Source organism: Prionailurus viverrinus, unplaced genomic scaffold (genome assembly GCF_022837055.1).
Source record: "Prionailurus viverrinus isolate Anna unplaced genomic scaffold, UM_Priviv_1.0 scaffold_53, whole genome shotgun sequence".
Lineage (NCBI taxonomy): Eukaryota > Metazoa > Chordata > Mammalia > Carnivora > Felidae > Prionailurus > Prionailurus viverrinus.
This window is the reverse complement of record NW_025927616.1, coordinates 1,018,152-1,039,414: the sequence shown is the minus strand read 5'-3', so window position 1 is coordinate 1,039,414 and position 21,263 is coordinate 1,018,152. Positions and strand designations below refer to the sequence as shown.

Sequence of the window (21,263 nt, the reverse complement as noted above, 5' to 3'; positions counted from 1 at the left end):
ACCCAGACGCAGGCTTACACACGCACATGGAACTTGCGCCCGGACACAGGCTCGCGCATGCACATGGAACTCACACCCGGATGCAGGCTTGCACACGCACACGGAACTTGTGCCCGGACAGAGGCTTGCACACGCACACAGAGACGGGAAGCAGGAGGTAGGAGGGCAGTGGTACCAGGGCTGGGTGGGCAGTGAGGGTCGGCGTTTGGTGGGGACAGAGTTTCAGTTTGGGAGGAGAAGGCTCTGGGGGGGGGGGGGGGGCGGGGGGGTGCTGCACGGCAGTGGGAATGTGCTCGATGCCACTGAAGCAAGCACTTAAAACTGGGTGAAAACAGTAAGTTTTATGTTATGTGTATTTCACTACCGTAAAAAAAATAAATAAAAGAGATCAGGGGAGCCAGACAGAGCCCAAGGTAGAAACCGCCAGGCCGCGTGAGGCCCCCGTCCCAGGCAGGTAGCCAGGCAGACTCAGAGAAAGGCCAGCCAAGGCCAGAAGCAGACAAACCCGGGGTCTTGACGAGGCTGCCCAAGTCCGGGCCTGGACCAGACGGTGAAAAGAGGGGCACCGGATGGGTGTGCCCGTCCGGCTCCGCAGCCCTGGTCGGCACCAGCTGGGCTAAGAAGGCGGCGAGAGCAGGCGAGCCCCTCTGCCTGCCGGTCACAGAGGCGCCCACAAACCCTTCGGCGAGAGGCCAGCGTGGGGGCCAGGTGGTGACGGGAGGTCCGTTCCCAGAGCCCCGTCACGCAGGGGTGCCGAGGCCCGCGGCGCCGAGTCCTGGGGGGCGAGCCGGTCCTCTGACGGTCCCCTTGGGACTGCTGCGTCCACCCGTCTCGGAGCGGACGGGCTCGGCCCGGGTGCAAGGCACCCACGCGCTCGCCGGACAGCCGGGCACTCCCCGGGGGTGGCCATCACTGTCCCCAAAGCCGCCGGCTCCCTCCTCTTCAAGGAGGCTTCTGGATTCACAACACAAACCAGGCTACAAAGAGGTGACTGCCATTCCCCTCACAACCAGTCAGAGCCACCAACCACAGCCACGCTCCGCACCTGTTCGTCGTGGCCACGAATGCATAACAGGGACGCAGAGCCTGCCCTCCATCAATTCTATCTCACAGACAGCAGACGTGCAGCCTGAGGCACGCGCTAACCCCAGGTCACGTGTGCGTGCCGCCCCCGAGGTCACGTGTGCACGCTAACCCCAGGTCACATGTGTGCTACCCCAAGGTCGCGTGTGCACACTAACCCCAGGTCGTGGGCGTGCACTAACTAACCCTGGTCACGTGCACACTAACATCGAGTCATGTGTGCGCACTAACCCCAGGTCACATGTGTGCACTAACCCCAGGTCACATGCGTACACTGACCCCGGGTCACGTGTATGCACCAACCCTGGGTCGTGTGTGTGTGCACTAAACCCAGGTCCTGTGTGTGCACTAACCCTGGGTCACTTGCACGTTGACCCTGGGTCGCCTGTGGACAGGGGTCAACAATCTGCAGCTTTCCCAGGGGTCGCTGCTGAGCCCAAGCAGGCTTGACCGTGGCAAGACACGTGGTCACACGTGGAAGAACGTGCAGAACTTAGGTCCAAGAGGGAGGAGTAAACACAAACCCGGGCGTGCTGTGGCGCCGGGGCGTGAGACGGATGCGGACCCGCAGAGGCAGGCACACGACACTGTAACAGCCTCCAGCGGCCGAGCCACGCGGCCACGATGCCGGGAGCATGCCCGTGGCAGGGAGCCCCCAACCAAGGCTGTGCCGTCCTCACACCCCGGACGCTGAGCACGCGGGCATGTCGGTGGCTCCGTGACAGCCTCGCAGCTTACTCTTGATTTCTGTACCTTCTTCGGTGTTTTGTGTTTGGGCTTTATTTCAGCATGTGTGAGAACGTCTCATGCCTGCCTCTCCTTCTATGTCAAATTAAAAGTATCTGCCAGCCTCATCGCTGGGTTCTGGGTTGGTACTCGGAGACCAATTCAGGATTTAATTGTGCACTTGGGATTTTCGGTAACCTTTACAGGAATTAATCACATTCCAAGAGGCATTAAAAGAAGTTCCTGCGAGTCTCAGTCACCTGTGTTGACACACAGAGGTCCCGGCTACGAAAGATCCCGCCTCCACCTCCAGCCCCACGGATCTGGGTGTGTACCTCGTGTGCCCAGCCACAGTGCCATGCCAGGACGTGGTGACTCTCTTCTCTAAGCTAACACAGTCCGCAGCCTTTTCCTAAGGGTCCTCCCTCTCCCAGAAGAGGAAGCAAGTTAGAAGAAATCCCAATGGCAAAGACATCAGGCTGGCACTTAGTATCTGCCTTATCTGAGCCACAAGGGGACTGTCCACACCCGGCCCTCAAGGGACAGAAGAATGGTGTATATCACGATCACTCACGGTCAAACACAGGTGCCGCGGGACGCCATGCACCCACTATCACGAAGCATTAATCGGCGTGGCCCCAACATCATCCTGTCAGACCGTGTGACGGCGACTCGTCCCGACATCTGCCGTTTGGAACCACAGACCAGCATGGCCCTCCTCCCCAGCACCCCGGCTGACACGCCGCATCGAGCGTCTCCCCCAACTCGGGGATTCTGGGCTCCCACCTCCCGGGTGGGCCTCCAGTGGGGCCCAGGAACGTGCATTTTTTTTTTAAATTTTTTTTTTTTCAATGTTTATTTACTTTTGGGACAGAGAGAGACAGAGCATGAACGGGGGAGGGGCAGAGAGAGAGGGAGACACAGAATAGGAAACAGGCTCCAGGCTCCGAGCCGTCGGCCCAGAGCCCGACGCGGGGCTCGAACTCCCGGACCGCGAGATCGTGACCTGGCTGAGGTCGGACGCTTAACCGACTGCGCCACCCAGGCGCCCCCTGGAACGTGCATTTTTAACAAGCACCTGGATTGCTGCTGTAACCAGGAGGGTCTGGGAGACCGTCCGCTGAGCGGGAGTTTGTCAGCCTGGGTTGGGGCAGTAAGTTACCCAGATCCGACCACAGGGACGTTTGCAGAGGACGCAGGTTACAAATGAGGGGGCAGCTCCCGCCCCAGAAGAGCTTACAGTCCACGTGCAGAGACAAAAGGGACCGCTGATTCGGCGGCAGTGCTCAGACCAGGGGGCCGAGGACAGAGGCTGGGGCGGAGCGCAGGTGAACACAGGTGTGGGCAGAGTACCCCAGGGGGACAGCCCGAGCAGGTACCTGCAGGAAGGTGAGAACGTCCAGAACACGGAAGACCAGGAATGAGGTCGAACTGTTAACTGGGCCGCCACGAAAGTGGGAGGAAGGTAACACGGACAGGTCCTATTAGCGGGAACGATGGTCACTCCCGGCGGCTGGGGCTGGGGGGTGGGGGTCATCCCGGTGACATTTAACCAAGGGTGCTGGTCTGGAAGGGCACGCTCTGAGAGCGAGCGCCTGGGCTGAGGTTGCGGGGCGGGGGGGCGGGGATACATGCTGACGGGGAGACCGGGCCACCGTGAGCGGTCACCGTGGGGACGGGGAAGGCACGGCCGAGGGTGTGGGGCAGGCGGCCCGACACACAGTCTGCAGGGTCGGGGGCACCGGCACGCGGGCACTGGGCAGCCACAGGTCAGTGGAGGCAGGGGAGGAAGAGGAGACGAGGAGGAACACAGAGGCCATGAGAGCAGCCACGAGGAGGATGCGGGCCAGAGCGTCAAGGCCACAGATAAGCCACAGCCACCAGAGAAGAGGTAGGCGCGAGGCCATGGCCACCGGAGAAGAGGTGGGCGCAAGGCAGCGGCCAGAGGAAATAAATGCCTGAAATAGTGTGGACAAGAAATCAAAGCAACAAAGCGCTAACATCTGCTGATTCCAGATGACGCGACCAGGAGGCTTCTCGGCCTCTGCTTTTCTGTGCACTTGCTACAAGAACAGAAAGAGGGAGCGGGGAGGCAGGACGAGGTGAGGCGACTCCGGCCCCCGAGTCAGGAGGGCCCGGAAGAATGGCTCATCCGCAGGCTCAGAGACTCCGGGGGATGGGCCGGTGGTCGAGGATGCGGGAGCTGGGGACAGGAGGCGGGCAACATCCCCGGGCGCCAGCAGGGGAAGACGGAGGCTCCGGCAGGAGAGGCTCCGAGTCTGGGAAGGAAGGAGAAATGTGGCAGCAGAGGCATTAGTTCAGGGACAGGCAGGCGTCCAGGTGTCCCTGTCAGTGACTGTGCCCTCTCCGTCGGCCCCAAGGGAGATCTTCTGCAAGGAGGGGGCTGGGCCTTCAGGGGCTCTGGGAAAACACCACGGATGTGGACCAGCATCGCAGGAGCCGAAAGAACCAGCCAGGATCACCTGACCGGAGGGCCAGGAGGTGAAGGTGAGCCACACACGACCCCACTCCAGCGGCCCTGGGCATGGGCAGACGGCAGACGGGGAGTCCCTGGCGGGTCCCTCGGAGACCGTGAGCACAAAGGGCCGAGAGCAGTGGTGAGAGCTGGCTGGAGGTGGGTGAGGGCCAGTGGCACAGGGTGGGGCACAGGAAATGGTCCCAGTCACATGGGGCCACAACCAGGGCAGCAGAGTGCGTGCAAGAGAGCCCTGCCCACCCCCCTCCCCCCCCCAAGAAAAGCAGGGGCTGTGGAGAGGGCACGAGACTGTGACAGATGCCAGGTCCCGCGGGGACCCCTGAGGGCATGGCCGACAGGGCACAGGAGACGGGACATCCACAGGGCAGCGGGCGTGGGGTGGGGAGGGAGCCAGTCTGCAGACCTGCCCGGAGGGAGAACAGCAGCGGAGAACCCCATGTAGGCCGTGGGCAGGGGTGGGGGTGCCGGACAGGAGTCAAGCCAGGTGAACGGGCCTCGCAGTGCAGGAGGGGACTGGGCCCAGCACGGCTGCAGGGCCAGGACAAGAGGATGCTCTGATCACAACCGTAGCTGCCTTTGCTACTTGTTCAGCAACTCGAACGTCACAGTCAGACGTCACGGTGGGCCCACAACATCCCACCCCAGCCGGGCCGGGAACCTCATCGAGCAGTCAGGCTGGGGGCCCATGCCCCTCCTTCTGCTCCTCCCTCCCCTCTGCCGCCTGACGGTGGGGGACCCACCACGATGATGCTGTAGGCTGTCCCCTGCAGGGGCAGCCAGCCCAGTCATCACACCCGATGGAAGACACTCTCTCTGGGAACAGCCAGCACCTGTCCCCACCCCGTGCCCTGCACCGCCGGCGATGGCCAGTCTTCTTCTGGGACACAACAGGCTCCCAAGTTTCCAGGTGCTGGGACGGCAGAAAACACACGTGCCCAAACCACCCGGGGGCAGAAGCCACGTGAGAAACGAGCTCCATCGGCCAGAAGCGTGTGGAGCCCGAGCAGAAGGAGAAGCTATCCTGCGGGTGTTCGCTGAGCCCTCGTACTTGCCAAGCAACATCCCGGCTCTGGAGAAACCCGGTGACCCAGAACAGGTGCTCACGGAGCTTCCTTCCTCCAGGCGGGGGCTGGAGAGGCGTCCGCACCGCTGGCTAGGGACCTCGGCCGCGAGAGGGGATGAGCTGTCCCAGACGGAACAGGCACCCTTACCCAAGCAGACCAAAGCAGGGTCTCAAAAAGACAGGCTGTGCAGCCCCCGGCGCCCTACCATTTCACATAAGCCACTTCACGTTTCCAGAGGGACGCCTGGAAACCCTGAGAGGCTTACTCGGTCCCCAGGGCTGGGCCTGTGACAAGGCTGGAACTGGCTGAAAGGCCCAGGTGCAAGGACGTTCTGCCCGCAACGCCGCCTCTTGGTGAACACGTGTTGTGATCCTCTGTCAGGGTGTGAAACCTCTCCCGAGGCACACACTGCCCGGAACCGGAGCAAGTATCATCGGGCATCAATTTTATTCCGACGCTGTCAAAACTCAAGTGTTCTTAAAAGTGACTCTAGGGGGTGCCCGGGTGGCGCAGTCGGTGAAGCGTCCGACTTCGGCCAGGTCACGATCTCGCGGTCCGTGAGTTCGAGCCCCGCGTCGGGCTCTGGGCTGATGGCTCAGAGCCTGGAGCCTGCTTCCGATTCTGTGTCTCCCTCTCTCTCTGCCCCTCCCCCGTTCATGCTCTGTCTCTGTCTGTCCCAAAAATAAATAAACGTTGAAAAAAAAAAAAGTGACTCTAGGTACTAAAAAATTTTAAGGGTGCCTGGGGGGCTCAGTCGGTTAAGTGTCCAACTCCGGCTCAGGTGGCGATCTCACAGCTTGTGGGTTCGAGCCCCGCGTCGGGCTCTGTGCTGACAGCTTGGAGCCCGGAGCCTGCTTCGGGGTCTGTGTTTCCGTCTGTCTCTGCCCCTCCCCCACTCACTTGCTCACGCGCTCTCTCTCTGTCAAAAATAAATAAACATAAAAAAAAAAAAAAACCTTTAAAAGCCAAAACCCTGAAAATGAAACTTTGATCTTTTCGAAGACTGATTTCGTCTGTATTTATACAAACGTGACGGTCGGCAAAAGGCCCAACCAAGCTGGTGCTGAGAGGCCTGGTGCCAGTAAATGCTGCTCATTTTATCCTGGCTGGAAATGGACATCAGTCCACATCCGAAACCCTTCACAACACCTCTTCTTCCTTCTAAACATCCAGAGGCAATTTTTTAAAACACACAATGTTTGAAAGAAGAAACACCCAAATCTTTTCTGGAGAATAAGGTTAACGGTGATCTTGTTCTATAGATGTCCCTGTATTTTCGAAATTTTCCACAAGGAGCCTGTATCGTTTTATGAGCAGAAACACTGATTTTTTTTTTTTTTACAAAAAGAAACAGAATCTCCTCCTCTTAAAAGGGACACATGTTAGGTGTCTCTGTGATTATGATTCCAACCAGAAGTTCCAGCTCCAGATATCTTATTTATGCAGAGAAACGTAATCCTCTGGGTAAAAGCGTGATCCACTATTATCAAAGTTAAACACGCCCAAGATAATAACCACAGCTGGAAAAAAGGCACGGGCACACCAGGCTCGGACTCAGCTGCAGTCCAGTTCTGACACACAGCAGCTGTGCAAGTTTCATAACCTCTCTGATACACAGTTCCCTGGCCCATAAGATGTCCGCTGTGAGGAGTAAAGGGCTTCCGGGGCAGAAAGAGCCCATGTGCCCACAGGCATGCAAAGCCACACACACACAAACACGCCAGAAAACAAACCCTCACATTCTGTACATTCCAAATGTGGCAAATAGCGGCTGATGTAAAACTAACCGGTAATTCAAAATATTTTCATTTGAAAACAAACGCAAATAAATTTTCAAAGTGAAACATGAGACTTGAAAGCGATATGCTTATGGCCACAGCCACCCTTTCTCCCAGGCCTCCGGTGGGAAGTAAACAGTCGGTGCCTAGAACCGGCCTGCTGTCCACACTCAATGCCAGTAGCTACCATCATGACCCCTAAGCAGGTGTGTACCATTGACAAGAAGAAAGTGCCGTCTTCGTGACTTATGGCCTAGACCCGGCAACGGGGCGTGTCCCCAGCTGCGGTGTATGTCAAGTGCCCAATTCATTCCTGGGGATGTTCACATAGGCTAAGCGATCGATACGCCTTATCAGATCAAAAAATATCTGAAGAAGAAGCCAGAAAGAAAGCAAACCACCGCCCAACCCAGAACTCGCTCTCCTAAATTTCCCTTGAAGTAATTACCACCGTATAAGCAACACCCACACATACAACATGTGCATCGATTTCCCCTTTCAGTGTTCAGCAGCCCGATCAATGAGGGGACGCTCTGGGCTGTTTGATCCGGAGGAAGGGAGAAGGAACAGACGAAAGAAACAAGAGGCTAGAGACTCAGGAACGCTTCCTCTAATGTGGATTCAAACAGCACAGATTCCTTTCATTATTAGAAACTGGAATCTCAGCACTCCCACTGGGAATCTGGTCGGGACCTGACAGCATTCGACTGCCCCTGGCCAAGGGGGTGGGCGCTGGGGACCCGGCTGGCGGGGCCGATGGGGGATCATGGCACGCCTGGCTTTGATTCACACATCTGTTAGTCAACGAGCGGCACCCACCATCCATTTAATTAACCTGCTCTTGAATTATTTATTATCTTCCCCCGAGTGACAGCAAATTATTCTTGCTGGTTACCCGCTCTGCTTCAGAGGCTTGTTCAGACAACTCCAATCCTGGCAGTTTGATGGAGTCCCTGGTTCCTGCCACCCTCTGGCCAAGGCAAAGACACGAAGAAACAGCAAGTGAAGTGTCTGGAAAAAGGGAATCATGAGCCTTCTGAAATGCAAGGAAGCTCCCCAAATCCAAGGAAGCAGAGAAAACTCCCTTGAAGACATGAGCACGTATGTGCTGCCCTGTTGGGGCGTGATCTGCCCTGCACCCCTTTTCGTTCTAAACTAGGTAAAGTTTCATTCTCCCCTAATAACCGTCAACAACTTCTAGACTCAATGCTGTAGCGAGGATTAGACCTGGGATCCTGGGGCAGAGGAGAGGCCACAAAATGCCATCACTTCCCACCGCAGGATTTTTGATCCGCCCTGAAATTCCTGTGTCTGAATTCCTTCTCCCCCCACCCCACCTCACCCCCAACTCCCCCTAGATTCCTAAACCCACTGATGCACAGACTTGCACCATCCAGACGCAAGGGGAGGCCTGGGGACCACCCAGGTCAACTCTCACTTTGGGGCTGTGGAAGGAAGCCCAGCAAGCATCTTCCCTGCCGCCCGGTCTCTGTCCTCGCTCTCAGAGAGCCTGTACCAGAGGCTGCGCTAGCCTAGTCTCACGCTCTAGAAACCTCTCCTACGAAACACCAGCATCCCACCCACCCCGCAACCCTTCTGGTCTGCTTCCCCGGCACCTGCCCCTGCAGGCGCGCTCCGCAGGGCTCGCCAGGGACGCGCCTCCGGGAATCCATCCCAGGGTCCCTCCCCGCCTCCGGGCTCGCTGGGCCGGGAGGCTGCGCGCCGCGGGCTCCGTCCGGAACTGGCGACCTCACCATTCCCCTCCCCACCGGCCCCCCGCGGGCGAGGGCAGGGGGCCTTGAGGGCGGTGGGCTTGCCAAGCGCTGCTTGGTCTCCGCGCTGCGGCCTCCCCCGACCCCCACGCAGAAGCGCTCCACGCCCGGGACCCACAGCGCGCCTGCAGACCCGCGGCCCACCTCCACGGCCCCCAGCCCGCGTAGCCCGGGGAGGGCGGCGGGACGCCGGCGCCGACAGTCTGCCACCTGCTGGGGTCTTGCAGGGGCTGGTGGCAGCGGAGGACGGGGAGACTCGCCGCGGGACAGGCGACCTCCACCTCCGGTCCCCTGCCCTCCGGGCCCGGCTCGCCGCGCGCCCTCTCCCACTTTGTCTCCAAACGTGCCTCGGCCAGACGCTGACACGCTCCGGGTTAGTTGTTATAGTTACTAGACTAACCGCCGGGCCCGCAACTGCGGACAAGGAGGAGCCGGCTGGGCGGGGGGTTGCAGCCGCGCGCCCCGGGCCCCGCACCGGGGCTGGTGGGGCGCTCGCCCGGGAACCTGCGCTCCCCCCGCCAGCAGCCGGGCTCCGAGGGAGCGCGGGGCCGCCGGCTCGGGATGCCGCCACCTGTCCCCTGCCTCAGGTGCACTTCAGAGAAGCCGGGAAGGGGCGCACGGCAAGAGTTAGAAGTCGCGGCCGGTTACTCACGTGCCAGATGGCGAAGAAGATGAGCGCGGCGCACAGCACCAGGGACAGCATGTAGCAGAAAGCGGCGAAAGTGAAGGCCATGGCCGGCGGCGGGGCCTCGGAGGACCGCACTCCTTCCGGGGGTGTTGGGGGGCGCAGACGGGACCAGGTCCGCACCCCCGCGTCGAGGCCGGAGGCTGGGAGGAGGCAGGCCGGCGGGAGAGCCTCGAGGGTCGGGGGCGGCGAGCAGGGCCGGGACCCCGCAGCTCCGGCGGCCGGACCCTCAGGGGGCGCTCGGGCGTCGCCGGCGGGAAGTGTCCCCAAATGGAGGAAAGCGGTCGGTGGAGAACTCCGGCGGACGACAAGGCTAGAGGGCCCCCGAGGCAAAGCCGGCGAGGGCCGCGCAAGGAGCGCCCGGAGTCCCGGGGAAGAGCCGCCGCTTCCCGCGCGCGAGCCGGAGGGGGAGGCGGGCGCGCCACCGGGGCCCCGCCCGCGCCGCCCGGCGAGCTCCCCCCCCGCGGACCCCGGAGCAGCCGGCGGCTCCCTTCCGGGAGCACAGGTCTGGGGGGGTGGGGGAGGGGGGGCGGAGGGGCCGGTGCCCCGCGCGGCGACCCGACCTCCCCGGAGCCCCGGGCCGGACCCGGAACCCGCTCCACCTGCTGCCGCCGCCGCCTCTGCCTCGGCGAGGACCGCGCGGCGCGGCGGGGACGCCCGGGCCCCGGTCCCGCGAGCGCGCCCTCCCGGCCCGCCTCTCCCCGGACACCTGCGGCGGGGGCGGGAGCGGGGGCGGGGCCTCGGAACACGTGCGCGGGGAGAGGTGGGCGCTGCGCGAGGGGGCGGTGTGTGCGCGCGCGGCTGCCGCCCGCAGGTGCCCGCGGCGGCGCGGGGGTGGGGGGTGGGCGGGCGTGCGGCCGCGGGGCGGGGCCGGGGCGGGGCCAGGGCTGCTAGGGTGGGTTTTCCCAAACTGTCGTGCCCTTCACGCCCCAGCCTCTGCGAAAACCCCCAGTGGCGTTTTTCCCTCGCAGCTTCCACCTCCCCCCCTCCCCCACCATCTGACTTTGGGGTCGGGGCAGCCAGACCGCGAGCGGGACTCTGTTGTTGGCGTTGGTCCAGTCCGTTTCAAGGGGTTAAAGTAAGAGCCTAGCAGGGGCCGGGAAGTTGCTCCACGTTCAGTAAACCGCAGGGTTGTCACGTGCACACTTGACGCCTCTGGCCCGGCGCCTGGGAAACTCACCGTGCCTCCTGTGTGGGGCTGTCTGACAGGGCAGTGAAAGAAATTCCAGAGAAGTCAGCGCGTCCAGTAAGCAAGCGCACACGTCCTGGAACGTGACCGGCAAATCCCGGTGGGGGCGCTGGAAGCGCATCACGGTTTGGAGCAGATCTCAGAGCACCGGGTACCTTGCAGGGTGCGCGCGAAACAAATCCATCGGCGTTGATGCGCTCGGACCCTGGCGTGCTAACTGTGCCGCTCACGGTTGCGATTCCAACGGCTGGAGAGCTGGCTTACGGAGAGCTAGTCCTAGACTAGGACGGGCTCTGCACGCTCCTGGCCCTGGGGTCTTTGCTCCGTACCTCGACATGTCCTGCAGCTGCCTGGCCACACCTGCAACTTGGAAACTAGACGCCTTTCAACGGCGAAGTGCACCTACTAGGGCGAGTCGTAGTGTTGACACGGGGTCATCCCATCAGCATTTGATTGCCTCTGGGTCAGGACTGGCTACGCAGGACTGGGGAGGCCAAGGACAAAATGAAAACAGGACTCCTTGTTAAAAAGTTATTAAGAATTTCAAGACAGGGGCGCCTGGGTGACTCGGTCGGTTGAGCGTCCGACTTTGGCTTGGGTCATCATCTAGGGGTTCACGGGTTCGAGCCCTAGCCTGGGGCTCTGTGCTGGGAGTCTGGAGCCTGCTTCAGATCCTGTGTCTCCCTCTCTCTGTGTCCCTCCTCCACTCTCTCTCTCTCTCTCTCTCAAAATAAATAAACATTAAAAAAAAAAAAAAAAAACCAAAGAATTTCAAGACCGAAGCAGCAGAGCATTAAACCAAGCACAAGGTCCTCCTGAGCCCAGGACCCTGGACAGCTGTGGAGGTTGTGCACTGTGAATCCAGCCGTGCTCTGGGTTATACATTTTATCACTTTCTCTTTCACTCATGTGTCTCCCAGTATCGATTCTCATTAAAGAAAATTTGGAAAATATGGAAATGGAAAAGAGGAGACAAACACCAGAGTTGGCTGATCTCAGAAACCAGCAACAGAATAGTGGTGTGCTCCTTCCCAGCTCTGTTTTCTGCTTTCGATGTTATACCAATCATTTCTCCTTTTTAAGAAATGTTTTAATGTTTATTTATTTTCGAGAGAGAGAGAGAAAGAGGGAGAGAGAGTGTGTGATCAGGGGAGGGGCAGAGAGAGAGGGAGACACAGAATCCGAAGCAGGCTCCAGGCTCTGAGCCGTCAGCACAGAGCCCGACGCGGGGCTCGAACCCATGAGCTGTGAGATCATGACCTGAGCCGAAGTCGGACGCTCAACTGACTGAGCCACCCAAGTGCCCCACCAATCATTTCTTTTAACGGTGGTAATTATGCTATATAAATTCTGTGGCCCCAAAACAATAAGAAAATATCAAAGGGAAATGCCATCGTTCAAATATTTTGAGTTCCTTCCAGGTCTGATCTAGTGTCTTTTATTTCTGCTGGTTCTTGCTTATGGTGTCCTAGCTCCTCATATGTCCAGTAAGTTTTCACTGTGTGTCAAACTTTTTAGAAAAATTTCTTTGCAGATTGAATCACCCCACGTCCCAGCAATAGCACTGCTAGGAATTTACCCAAGAGATGCAGGAGTGCTGATTCATAGGAGCACATGTACTCCAATGTTTATAGGAGCACTTTCAACAACAGCCAAATTATGGAAGGAGCCTAACTGTCCACCAACTGAGGAATGGATAAAGAAGATGTGGTTTATATATACAATGGAATACGACTCGGCGATGAAAAATGAAATCCTGCCATGTGCAGCAACGTGGATAGAACTGGAGGGTAATTAGGCTAAGTGAAATTAGAGAAAGACAGATACCATATGATTTCACTCATATGTGGAAGTTGAGAAACTTAACGGAAGCCCGTGGGGGAAGGCAAAGAAAAAAATATACAGTTACAAACAGGGAGGCAAACCATAAAAGACTTTTAAATACAGAGAACTAATTGAGGGGGGATGGGGGAGGGGCACTGGGTGTTGTAAGTGTTGAATCATGGGCATCTACCAAGAGCACACTGTGCACAGTTATGTTACTAACTCGACAATAAATTGTATTTTAAAAAAAAAAAAAGTTATTTGCAGAAGTTCAAGGACTGAGATGATGTTATCTTTCTCCAAGGAGGATTTTCTACATCTTTTGCCGGGTGTCTGGGGGACACGAGCACTCTAGAATTGCCCGACTCCAAATTCGCGGTTTGAGATTTTCGGGGGTAACCAGATGACCGTGGTCTGCCCGAGGCGGGTTTTTTCCACTTCACCCTCATTCACAAGGAGCTGTCCTTTCAGATCCTGAGCCGAAGCAGGTTTTTATCACATCCTAAGCCCTGGTGGTCCTTGGACTCTGGCTTTTCCCCAAGCCCTACAGAGCACTAAAAGCCCAACCCAGCCTCACCCCTCCTCCAGATCGGCAAATGCCCCAAAGGGCAAAACTGGCCCCCACTGCGGGGCTGACCTCTCTGGATCCTGACCCCTCTCCGCACTTGTCCCCAGAAGTGCTTGCTCTCAGGGCAAGTCTCTGATGCTTTTAAGAAGCTGTTTAGAGATTTTATTCAGCTCTTTAAACTGTGTGTGGTGGGAGGATTGGTCTGAATGATCCGGCCCAGCATTATCAGAATCAGGAGCGTCTACGTCGAAATCTAATGTCAAACAAAAATTGAATCCCGCATCCCACCACTCTGACTTCCAAGGCTCCATACATATCTCCGCCTCTATTTTTCTCGACCTTTCCCCGGCCCTGCTGCAGAATTGTCTACAGGACTAGAATTTCAGAAAGTGAGAGCTGCGGGCAGTTATAGTGTATTAATTCAACAAATGTTCTCTAGTGGTGGTGGGCACGTGTCAGGGACCCACAGGATTCCCAGCCTAAGTGGTGAGGTTATAAATAACCCCTTCACATGGGAGTTAGAAGAAAGACAAGAAGGAAGAAGGAAGAATTGCCTGTAACACTTACTGCCTGAGGAAGGCAAGAGAGAAAGTAATGAGGAATGGATTTTGAGTGACCAACCTACATGGATTCATCTACCGTAGACATCGAAAGGGCAACTGTTTTATTTTTTTTCCGAGCCGCCATGCAGCCACAAGTGGCCATGTGACAGTCTTGGAGCTTATGAGATATGTATTCCTTTGCGCTGGAATGCAGATGTGATTCCTGGAGGTACAGCAGCCATCTGGTAATAATGAGGAAGCAATCAACACATTAAGAACGGAAAGCTAAAAGAGTAAGAACCGTTGACATCATAATAGAGCCACCAAACCAGGCCTGAACTTCCAATTCCCTGGCTTCTTATAGACTGAGACAATAAAACTTCTGACTTTGGGGGGTGGGGGGCACCTGGGTGGCTCTGTCAGTTGAACGTCCAACTGCTGGTTTCGGCTCAGGTCACAATCTCACAGTTCGTGGGATCGAGCCCCACGTTGGGCTGTGTGCTGACAGCTCAGCCCCTTCTTGGGATTCTCTCTCTCTGTCTCTCTGTCTCTCCCTCTCTCCCTCTCTCTCTGCCCCTCCCTCCCTTGCACACGCACGCTCCTGGTTTTCCCAAATTGCATTTTCCAGCCGGTTTGTTCAAACCAGAATCTAAAGATGTTCCCTCCACACCTCTCACCCCCAGGGCTTTTTAACCTTCTCGTGGGTAATTTACCCAACAATAATTATTTTGGGGTTGAACGTCTGCTGCTGACGGCAGCGTGCCGAGCTCAGTGACCGTGCCCGGTGGGAGCCCGCGTGCGTGTGTATCTAAGCTGGCGCTGTCTGACTCAGGACTGTGTTCACATAACTCGCGTGGCACATACACGCCGTGGAGAAGCCAGCCGCGGATTACTGACTCGAGCCTGCTCGACGTACCTGCTCTTCATTTTCCCGAAAACAACCGAAATCTAACTCTGAGTCCCCTTCCCGCTTGACCGGCAGGAAACTCGGTATCAGCCTTGGCTGGGGCTGCCCAGGGGGTCTGGGGCCTCACACGCAACAAACACCAGGCAGCTCCTCCCACTGCCATCGGTTGGTCATCTGCCCACGCTGGTTCCTGCCGACGTCCCAGCTGGACGGGTCCCGGGTGCCCACACCCCTGGCCTTCTGCTCCCTCCCAGATGGAGTGCCGGGAGCCCCGATGCCTAGTTCTGCCCAGCCCGGGCACCCACAGCCCCCTCTCTGAGGTCTCGCCTGCTCCAAAAGTCGGGGGCGTGAAACAGTGTAGGTATGGGTCCCCCTCCCGAACCCCAGCTTCAGCGTCTTTCCGGTCTGCAGGGGATCGCTTCCTGCCTCCGTCCAGCTGTTGGCAAAGCCAGTCTCCCCTTGGCTCTCTCCCCCAGAGGGACATCTCCCAGAATCTTCCAGAATCTCTCCAGAGCCAGAAGGAACCTTGGACTTCAAAGCTCTTTAACTTTCCACCTCCCCGTTTATCCAGCCAATATTCGTTAGCGTAACTGCCATGATTACGGCAATATCGAAAAGTTTTCTGTTCTGACTGGTAAACATCACAACGGCTGTTGTAGCGAACGGGAAAATTAACACGTGACTACATTCTAAATTAAACCCATTCATTCCAGCTAATTGTCACGGGATGTCACAAGGGCCGTTGATGAACGGGCCCCGACCTGCTCATCCAGCACAAGGCTCCCCATGCGATCGGCACCCTGGATTCTCACCGGACGGAAACCGCGTGGTGGCCCTGAACAGTCATCACTCTGGTCACATGGGCGCGTTGGAATTCTGTGTAAGTGGTAAATGCAGTGTTTTCATGCTCATAGGTTTAAGAATTTGTATGGAAAGTATTAACAACGAGCTCACAAAAGAAAGGAAATTGAGCAAGGATCCATTTGTTGGCGTTCACCTAAGTATCATGCAGCTCAGTCTTCTGAGTCTGCGGGGAACCTTTCTGTCACTGCAGTGCGTCCCAACCACCCGAACACCTTCCACACTGGCGAGAATTAGTACAAAGTAACACGATACTTCTCAATACTCCACTCTCCATCATAGTTCGATTATTTTTTTAATTTTTTTTAATGTTTATTTATTTTTGACAGAAAGAGAGAGAGAGAGACAGAGAGAGCATGAGCAGGGGAGGGGCAGAGAGAGAGGGAGACGCAGAATCCGAAGCAGGCTCCAGGCTCCCAGCTGTCAGCCCGGAGCCCAATGTGGGGCTCGAACCCACGAACCGGGAGGTCATGATCTGACCTGGAGTGATCTGGAATGGTCATGATCTGAGCTGGAGTCGGACACTTAACTGAGCCACCCAGGTGCCCCACAAAGGAGGGACTTTGAATATAAATCCATCTGTCTGTGATAAAGACAGGTATCAAAAACACTCCAAAACATACCTGTGATACTATTTATAGTTAGCATCTCTACAAAAATCAACCCAATTTGCACTAGCATTCATTTTCCCTGCTACTTTAAGCAATTTAAGTTTCTTTTTTTTTAATTTTTTAAATACTTATTTATCTGAGAGAGAGAGAGAGAGAGAGAGAGAGAATATGAACGGGGGAGGGACAGAGAGAGGGAGACAGAATCCGAAGCAGACTCCAGGCTCCAAGCTGTCAGCACAGAGCCGACGCAGGGCTCGAACCCACAAACCGCGAGATCATGACCTGAGCCCAAGTCAGACATTCAACCGACTGATCCACCCAGGCGCCCCTAAATTTAAATGTTTAAAATGTCGATAAAATGATTTAAAATATCGAGAAAATACCCTAAAAAATGCTAACAGTAGCCAGCATGTGCTTAAACATGCTCGAGCATTTCCAAACATGAAATATTCAGGAGCTTCTTAAACAAGAATAGTATCTATTTGAGCCCACATTGCATTCTAGATTTGTGGTCCCACTTGTTAGAAAACATACATCCAATGAAATGAGAAAACAATTTAATTGAAAAGTTACAAATCAAGACAGTAAAATACTCATTTTCTATGACACATCTGTGTTTTGCATCAAAGCGTATCAACAATTTATTTTAAAATGAGAAATTTAAGGGCGCCTGGGTGGCTCAGTTGGTTAAGCGGCCGACTTCGGCTCAGGTCATGATCTCGCGGTCCGTGAGTTCAAGCCCTGCGTCGGGCTCTGTGCTGACAGCTCGGAGCCTAGAGCCTGTTTCCGATTCTGTGTCTCCCTCTCTCTCTGCCCCTCCCCCGTTCATGCTCTGTCTCTCTCTGTCTCAAAAATAAATAAACGTTAAAAAAATTTTTTTAATGAGAAATTTAAATCTAATCTTGTTGGTCTTGTGACGTCGTAAGGAAGAACATCTGAAATAAAGCCCAAACTTTGTTGTCAATGCTTGAGAAAAAAGGGATCAGTGGGAAATATTATTGTGGAAATCTTGTCCATACAGGGCCTAGTACCTATATGTTAGGGGAGAAATTCTGGCCTTTCAGACAAAATTTTAGAAACATGTCTAAACGCCTTAAATTTGGCACTAAGTCACTGTATCCGATTATCCCTGGGTGATGCAATCAAAGATGTAAATTCGATCAATCACATTAGCCTGCTCTGGCCGCCATAACAAAATGCCACAGACCGGATGGCTCATACAAGAGAAGTTTACTTTCTCACAGTTCTGGAGGCTGGACGTCCAAGGTCACGGTGCCGGGAATATCGCTTCTGATGAGAGCCCCTCTATCTGGCCTGCCGCGGCTGTCTTCCCCGTGTCCTCACGAGCCTTTCTTCTGCGCACGCGTCGAGGTCAGGGGGGCGGGGGGGGGGGGGGGGGGAAAGAGGCATCTGTGGTCTCTTCCCCTTCTTACAAGGACACCAGTGCTATGGGATCAAGGCCCCCACTCTGACCCCACTTAACCTTTATCAGCTCTGTATGGTCCCCATCTCCAAATGCAGCCATACTGGGGCCTAGAGCTGTGACTTATACATTTGGCGGGGACACAGTCGGGTCCACAACAAGAACCACACATCAAATAAACAGAAAGAATTAAATCATGTGATAATCTGGGGATTGAGATCAAGAATTATAAGAATATTCGAGGGGTGCCTGGTTGGCTCAGTCGGTTAAGCGTCCGACTTTGGCTCAGATCATGATCTCGCGGTTCATGGGTTGGAGCCCCGCATCCGGCTCTGTGCTGACAGCTCGGGGCCTGGAGTTGCTTCGGATTCTGGGTCTCCCTCTCTCTCTGCCCCTCCCCTGCTTGCACTCTGTCTCTGCGCTCTCTCTCTCTCTCTCTCTCTCAAAAATAAATAAACATTAAAATGGAAAAAGAATTTAAAGAATAAGCCTTAGAAAACAACACTCTGTTGTTTTTGCTCCGTGTGACTTTACAAGAAATAAGTGTTTCTGTTAAACCGACTTCATTCAACGCCACTCAGCAAAAGTAATTAAGCTAAGGATAAGTCAGAGAAACTACAGGGAGACAGAAATACGATGTACCACTTGAAACAAAGCCAATTATGAATCCCAAGAAAGCTATTCGATTATCTAGTAAATTACATAAAGCGATGACACAGGTAAGAAGCAGAATGAATTTCCTTTCCTGTCAGTTAAATGCTGTGACTTCACCAAACGAGGTTTGCAAAGCTCCACGGAACGAGGGTGACCAAAAATTAACGAAAATCCATCCAACTCATGAAATACGTTCTGTGAGGACAGAGAGGCCCCGCGGGTCCCCGCTCTCCGGTCGCGAGGCTGAGGTGACGCCCTGGGGGAGGCCTTCCTGGCTATTCCTGCCCCAGGCCCTTTGTAAGCTCGGCCAGCACCACGCGGAACCCAGCCCAGAGCTGAGTCACCAGCAGATAAAGAAAAGCTGCCAGTTTCAAGCCTTGGTGGTGCGGCGACGGCGGCCTGCAAACGTCCTTTATTCGCCAAGCGACCTTCCCGAAGTGGAACCCACCGTGCACAGAGCTCGCGGCTTCGAGAAGGGGAAGCATCCAGAAAGGAAGCTTTCCCGCAGCTCCGATGAGGCCTGCCTGCAGACCCCTTCACTCCGTTTGCTCTGATCCCCGCAGCCCCCCAAGTCCCCTCCTGACAAGCAGGGCACAAATCCTCTGGGGTCTGGGGCAGGTGACACGTCCAGGGCACCCTGGCTAGGCGTGGGCTCCAGGGTCACGTGTCCTCCAGAGGCTGAGTCCTTATTACCACCTCATTTGGGGGGGTGGGGGTGGGCAGGGTGTGGTAACACATACATGAAACTTAGCTTTTTAACCGGTTTTTACACGTTCCGTTCTGTGACAATGAAGGACATTCCCAGAGTTGTGCAACCATCACCCCCACTCGAGGGTCTCCAGAAAACGTTCCCCTTCTCCATTCTCCCCTCCCCCAGCCCCTGGCTCCCACCGTCTCACGTCCGACCTCTGCGCACCTGACCGTTCTGGGTACCTCATATCCGCGGAACGCCGCCCTGACACGTCACCCCTCTAGGTGCCGAATCTCCGTCTCCCTCTGTAAACGGGGGGGCACCCGATCCCCCGGCGCGTGCCACGCCCGGTCCCCCCCGATCCTCACGCACTGCCACGTGTGTCTCAGCATCTCCGAGGCACCCGCGTGAACACGGAGATTCAGAGAGGGTCAGCGCTTGCGTCAGATCACACGGGAAACTGCAGGCTCAGCCAGGATTCATGCGCGACGCGGGAGCCCGACCGCTAAGACGGCGAGGCCTAGGGACGCTGGCTTCCGGGACAGAGAGCCAAGAAACTTAGCAGCTACGTGTGTGCGCGCACAGAATGGGCCGTCGTGCAGCTCGCTATCCGGGACCCGCAAACCGAGGCCCGAGTACGTCCCGGTGTGCGGGGCAAGGGGCAGATGGCAAGACGGTTGGGCCCGATTAGTCTGTGGTCTCTCCTGATCCTTTGAAATGGGCCTCCGGGAAACCCATCTCCGCAGGGAGACCGAGCCCCTCTCCCCATGCCACTGGCGACGCCCAGCGGTACAGAGAAGTCAGGGAACTTTGCCGGGAACACACAGCCAGTAGGCGGAGGGGCCAGGGTTCAAACCCAGGCAATCTGCCCACACAGATCCCGAAACCCCGAGCCTCCCAGAGGGCCTGGGCTAACGGCCCCGGAGTCCTGTGTATTGTAAGTGACTTGGGATTCGAGGGGTACCTGTAGGGAGGACGTGGCCGTTCAACCACACCCAGGAGCACAGGTAGGATCCAGGGAAGTAAAGGGGTGCCGGTGCCCTCGTCGACTACTAACAGGCCCGTCCGACTGAGTTAACAGGGAGAGACACAGCATCACCAGAAAAGGAGTTTGGCGGCCTCGGATGCCGACCCGGAGGAAATAAAAACAACTTCAAGTGAAGTCAAGGTCTGCCGCGTGCCAGGTACGGTGCTGCCGTTGGAAGCAAATATGCTGGGGCACCTGGGGGGCTCAGGCGGTTAAATGTCCGACTCTTGGTTTCGGTTCAGGTCAAGATCGCAGGGTTCATGGGTTTGAGCCCTGAGTCGGGCTCTGCTGACAGCGCAGAGCCGGCTTGGGATTCTGTCTCTCCCTTCCCCTTCCTCACTTGTTCTCTCTCTCTCAAAGTAAATTAACTTAAAAATAATTCTTCTCCTCCCCAAAACTCGAGTTTGGGGCAAAGTCTTACACTATACGGAGCAGCCATCAGAGCTACGTGTCCAAGTGTCAATGAACACTTTGTGCAAACAGCAGACCCCACCAAACCCTCCAAGAGTCTGCTCTGAAAAAGGGCCACGGTCTGCCCTCACCCGGCACAGAACCAGTTTCGCCCATGGGCGGGAAGTAATGTCGCTTGTCATTTACCCCGGACGCTCCGTCTCACCAGAGAAGACCAAACCGTTATTTCTGGTTCGAATGTGAACTCACCAGAGTGAGGGCGGGTGGGAGCACGGGGTAGCCGGGCCCCCACGGTGCGAGCAGGTGCGCGGAGCTCGTGCCCACGAAGATTCAACTGCTCGCTTGCTCTGACGTCCAGCAAAGGCCGGGCGACTGCAGACCCAGACGGGTTTTCTGAGCAGCAACGATTTCAGTCCAGCCTCTCATCTCAGAGCCCAGGTTACACTGTGGGAGTTTTAAATACGTTTCTTGTTAAAGCAGCTGCAAAGGTCCCACCAGAAACTATGCTGTTTCTGAAAAATCCCCCTCCTCCATCTCTGATGGAGTCGGGGGCCCAGGGCCAGGACTCCTGTGCTAGCAGAGGTCCCAAGCAGGGACAGACATCCTACCTGGAGCCACCGCCGCCTCCTGGCCCCTCCCGGACCCTGAGCCTGCGCCCTGGTCCTCAGGCTCTTGCAGAGTGCAGGTCCAAGGCAAAGCCCCTGAGAAAGTTTGCACACTCTTTAAAACTCGAAAAGAGGGGCGCCTGGGTCTCTCAGTCAGATAAGAATCTGACTTCGGCTCAGGTCATAATCTCACAGCGTGTGAGTTCGAGCCCCACATCAGGCTCTGGGCTGACAGCTCGGAGCCTGGAGCCTGCTTGGGGTTCTGTGTCTCCTTCTCTCTCTGCCCCTCCCCCGTGCGCTCTCTCTCTCTCTCTCTCTCTCAAAAATGAATAAACATTAAAAAAT

General features: G+C 56.3%; 1 protein-coding gene across 3 annotated transcripts in view; it reads right to left on the bottom strand.

The window, feature by feature from the left end:
- The window catches only part of CNIH3 (cornichon family AMPA receptor auxiliary protein 3), an 88,012-nt gene extending 77,748 nt beyond the window's left edge, over positions 1–10,264 (bottom strand). For all 3 annotated transcript variants that reach the window (XR_007149860.1, XM_047848194.1, XM_047848195.1), the window contains exon 1: positions 9,573–10,264. Coding sequence is in view for 2 of the 3 variants with exons in the window: in XM_047848194.1 (XP_047704150.1) it covers positions 9,573–9,653 (81 nt within the window). In the remaining variant the exon portion in view is untranslated. The remainder of the gene's footprint in view (positions 1–9,572) is intronic.
- Between the last annotated feature and the right edge of the window lie 10,999 nt (positions 10,265–21,263).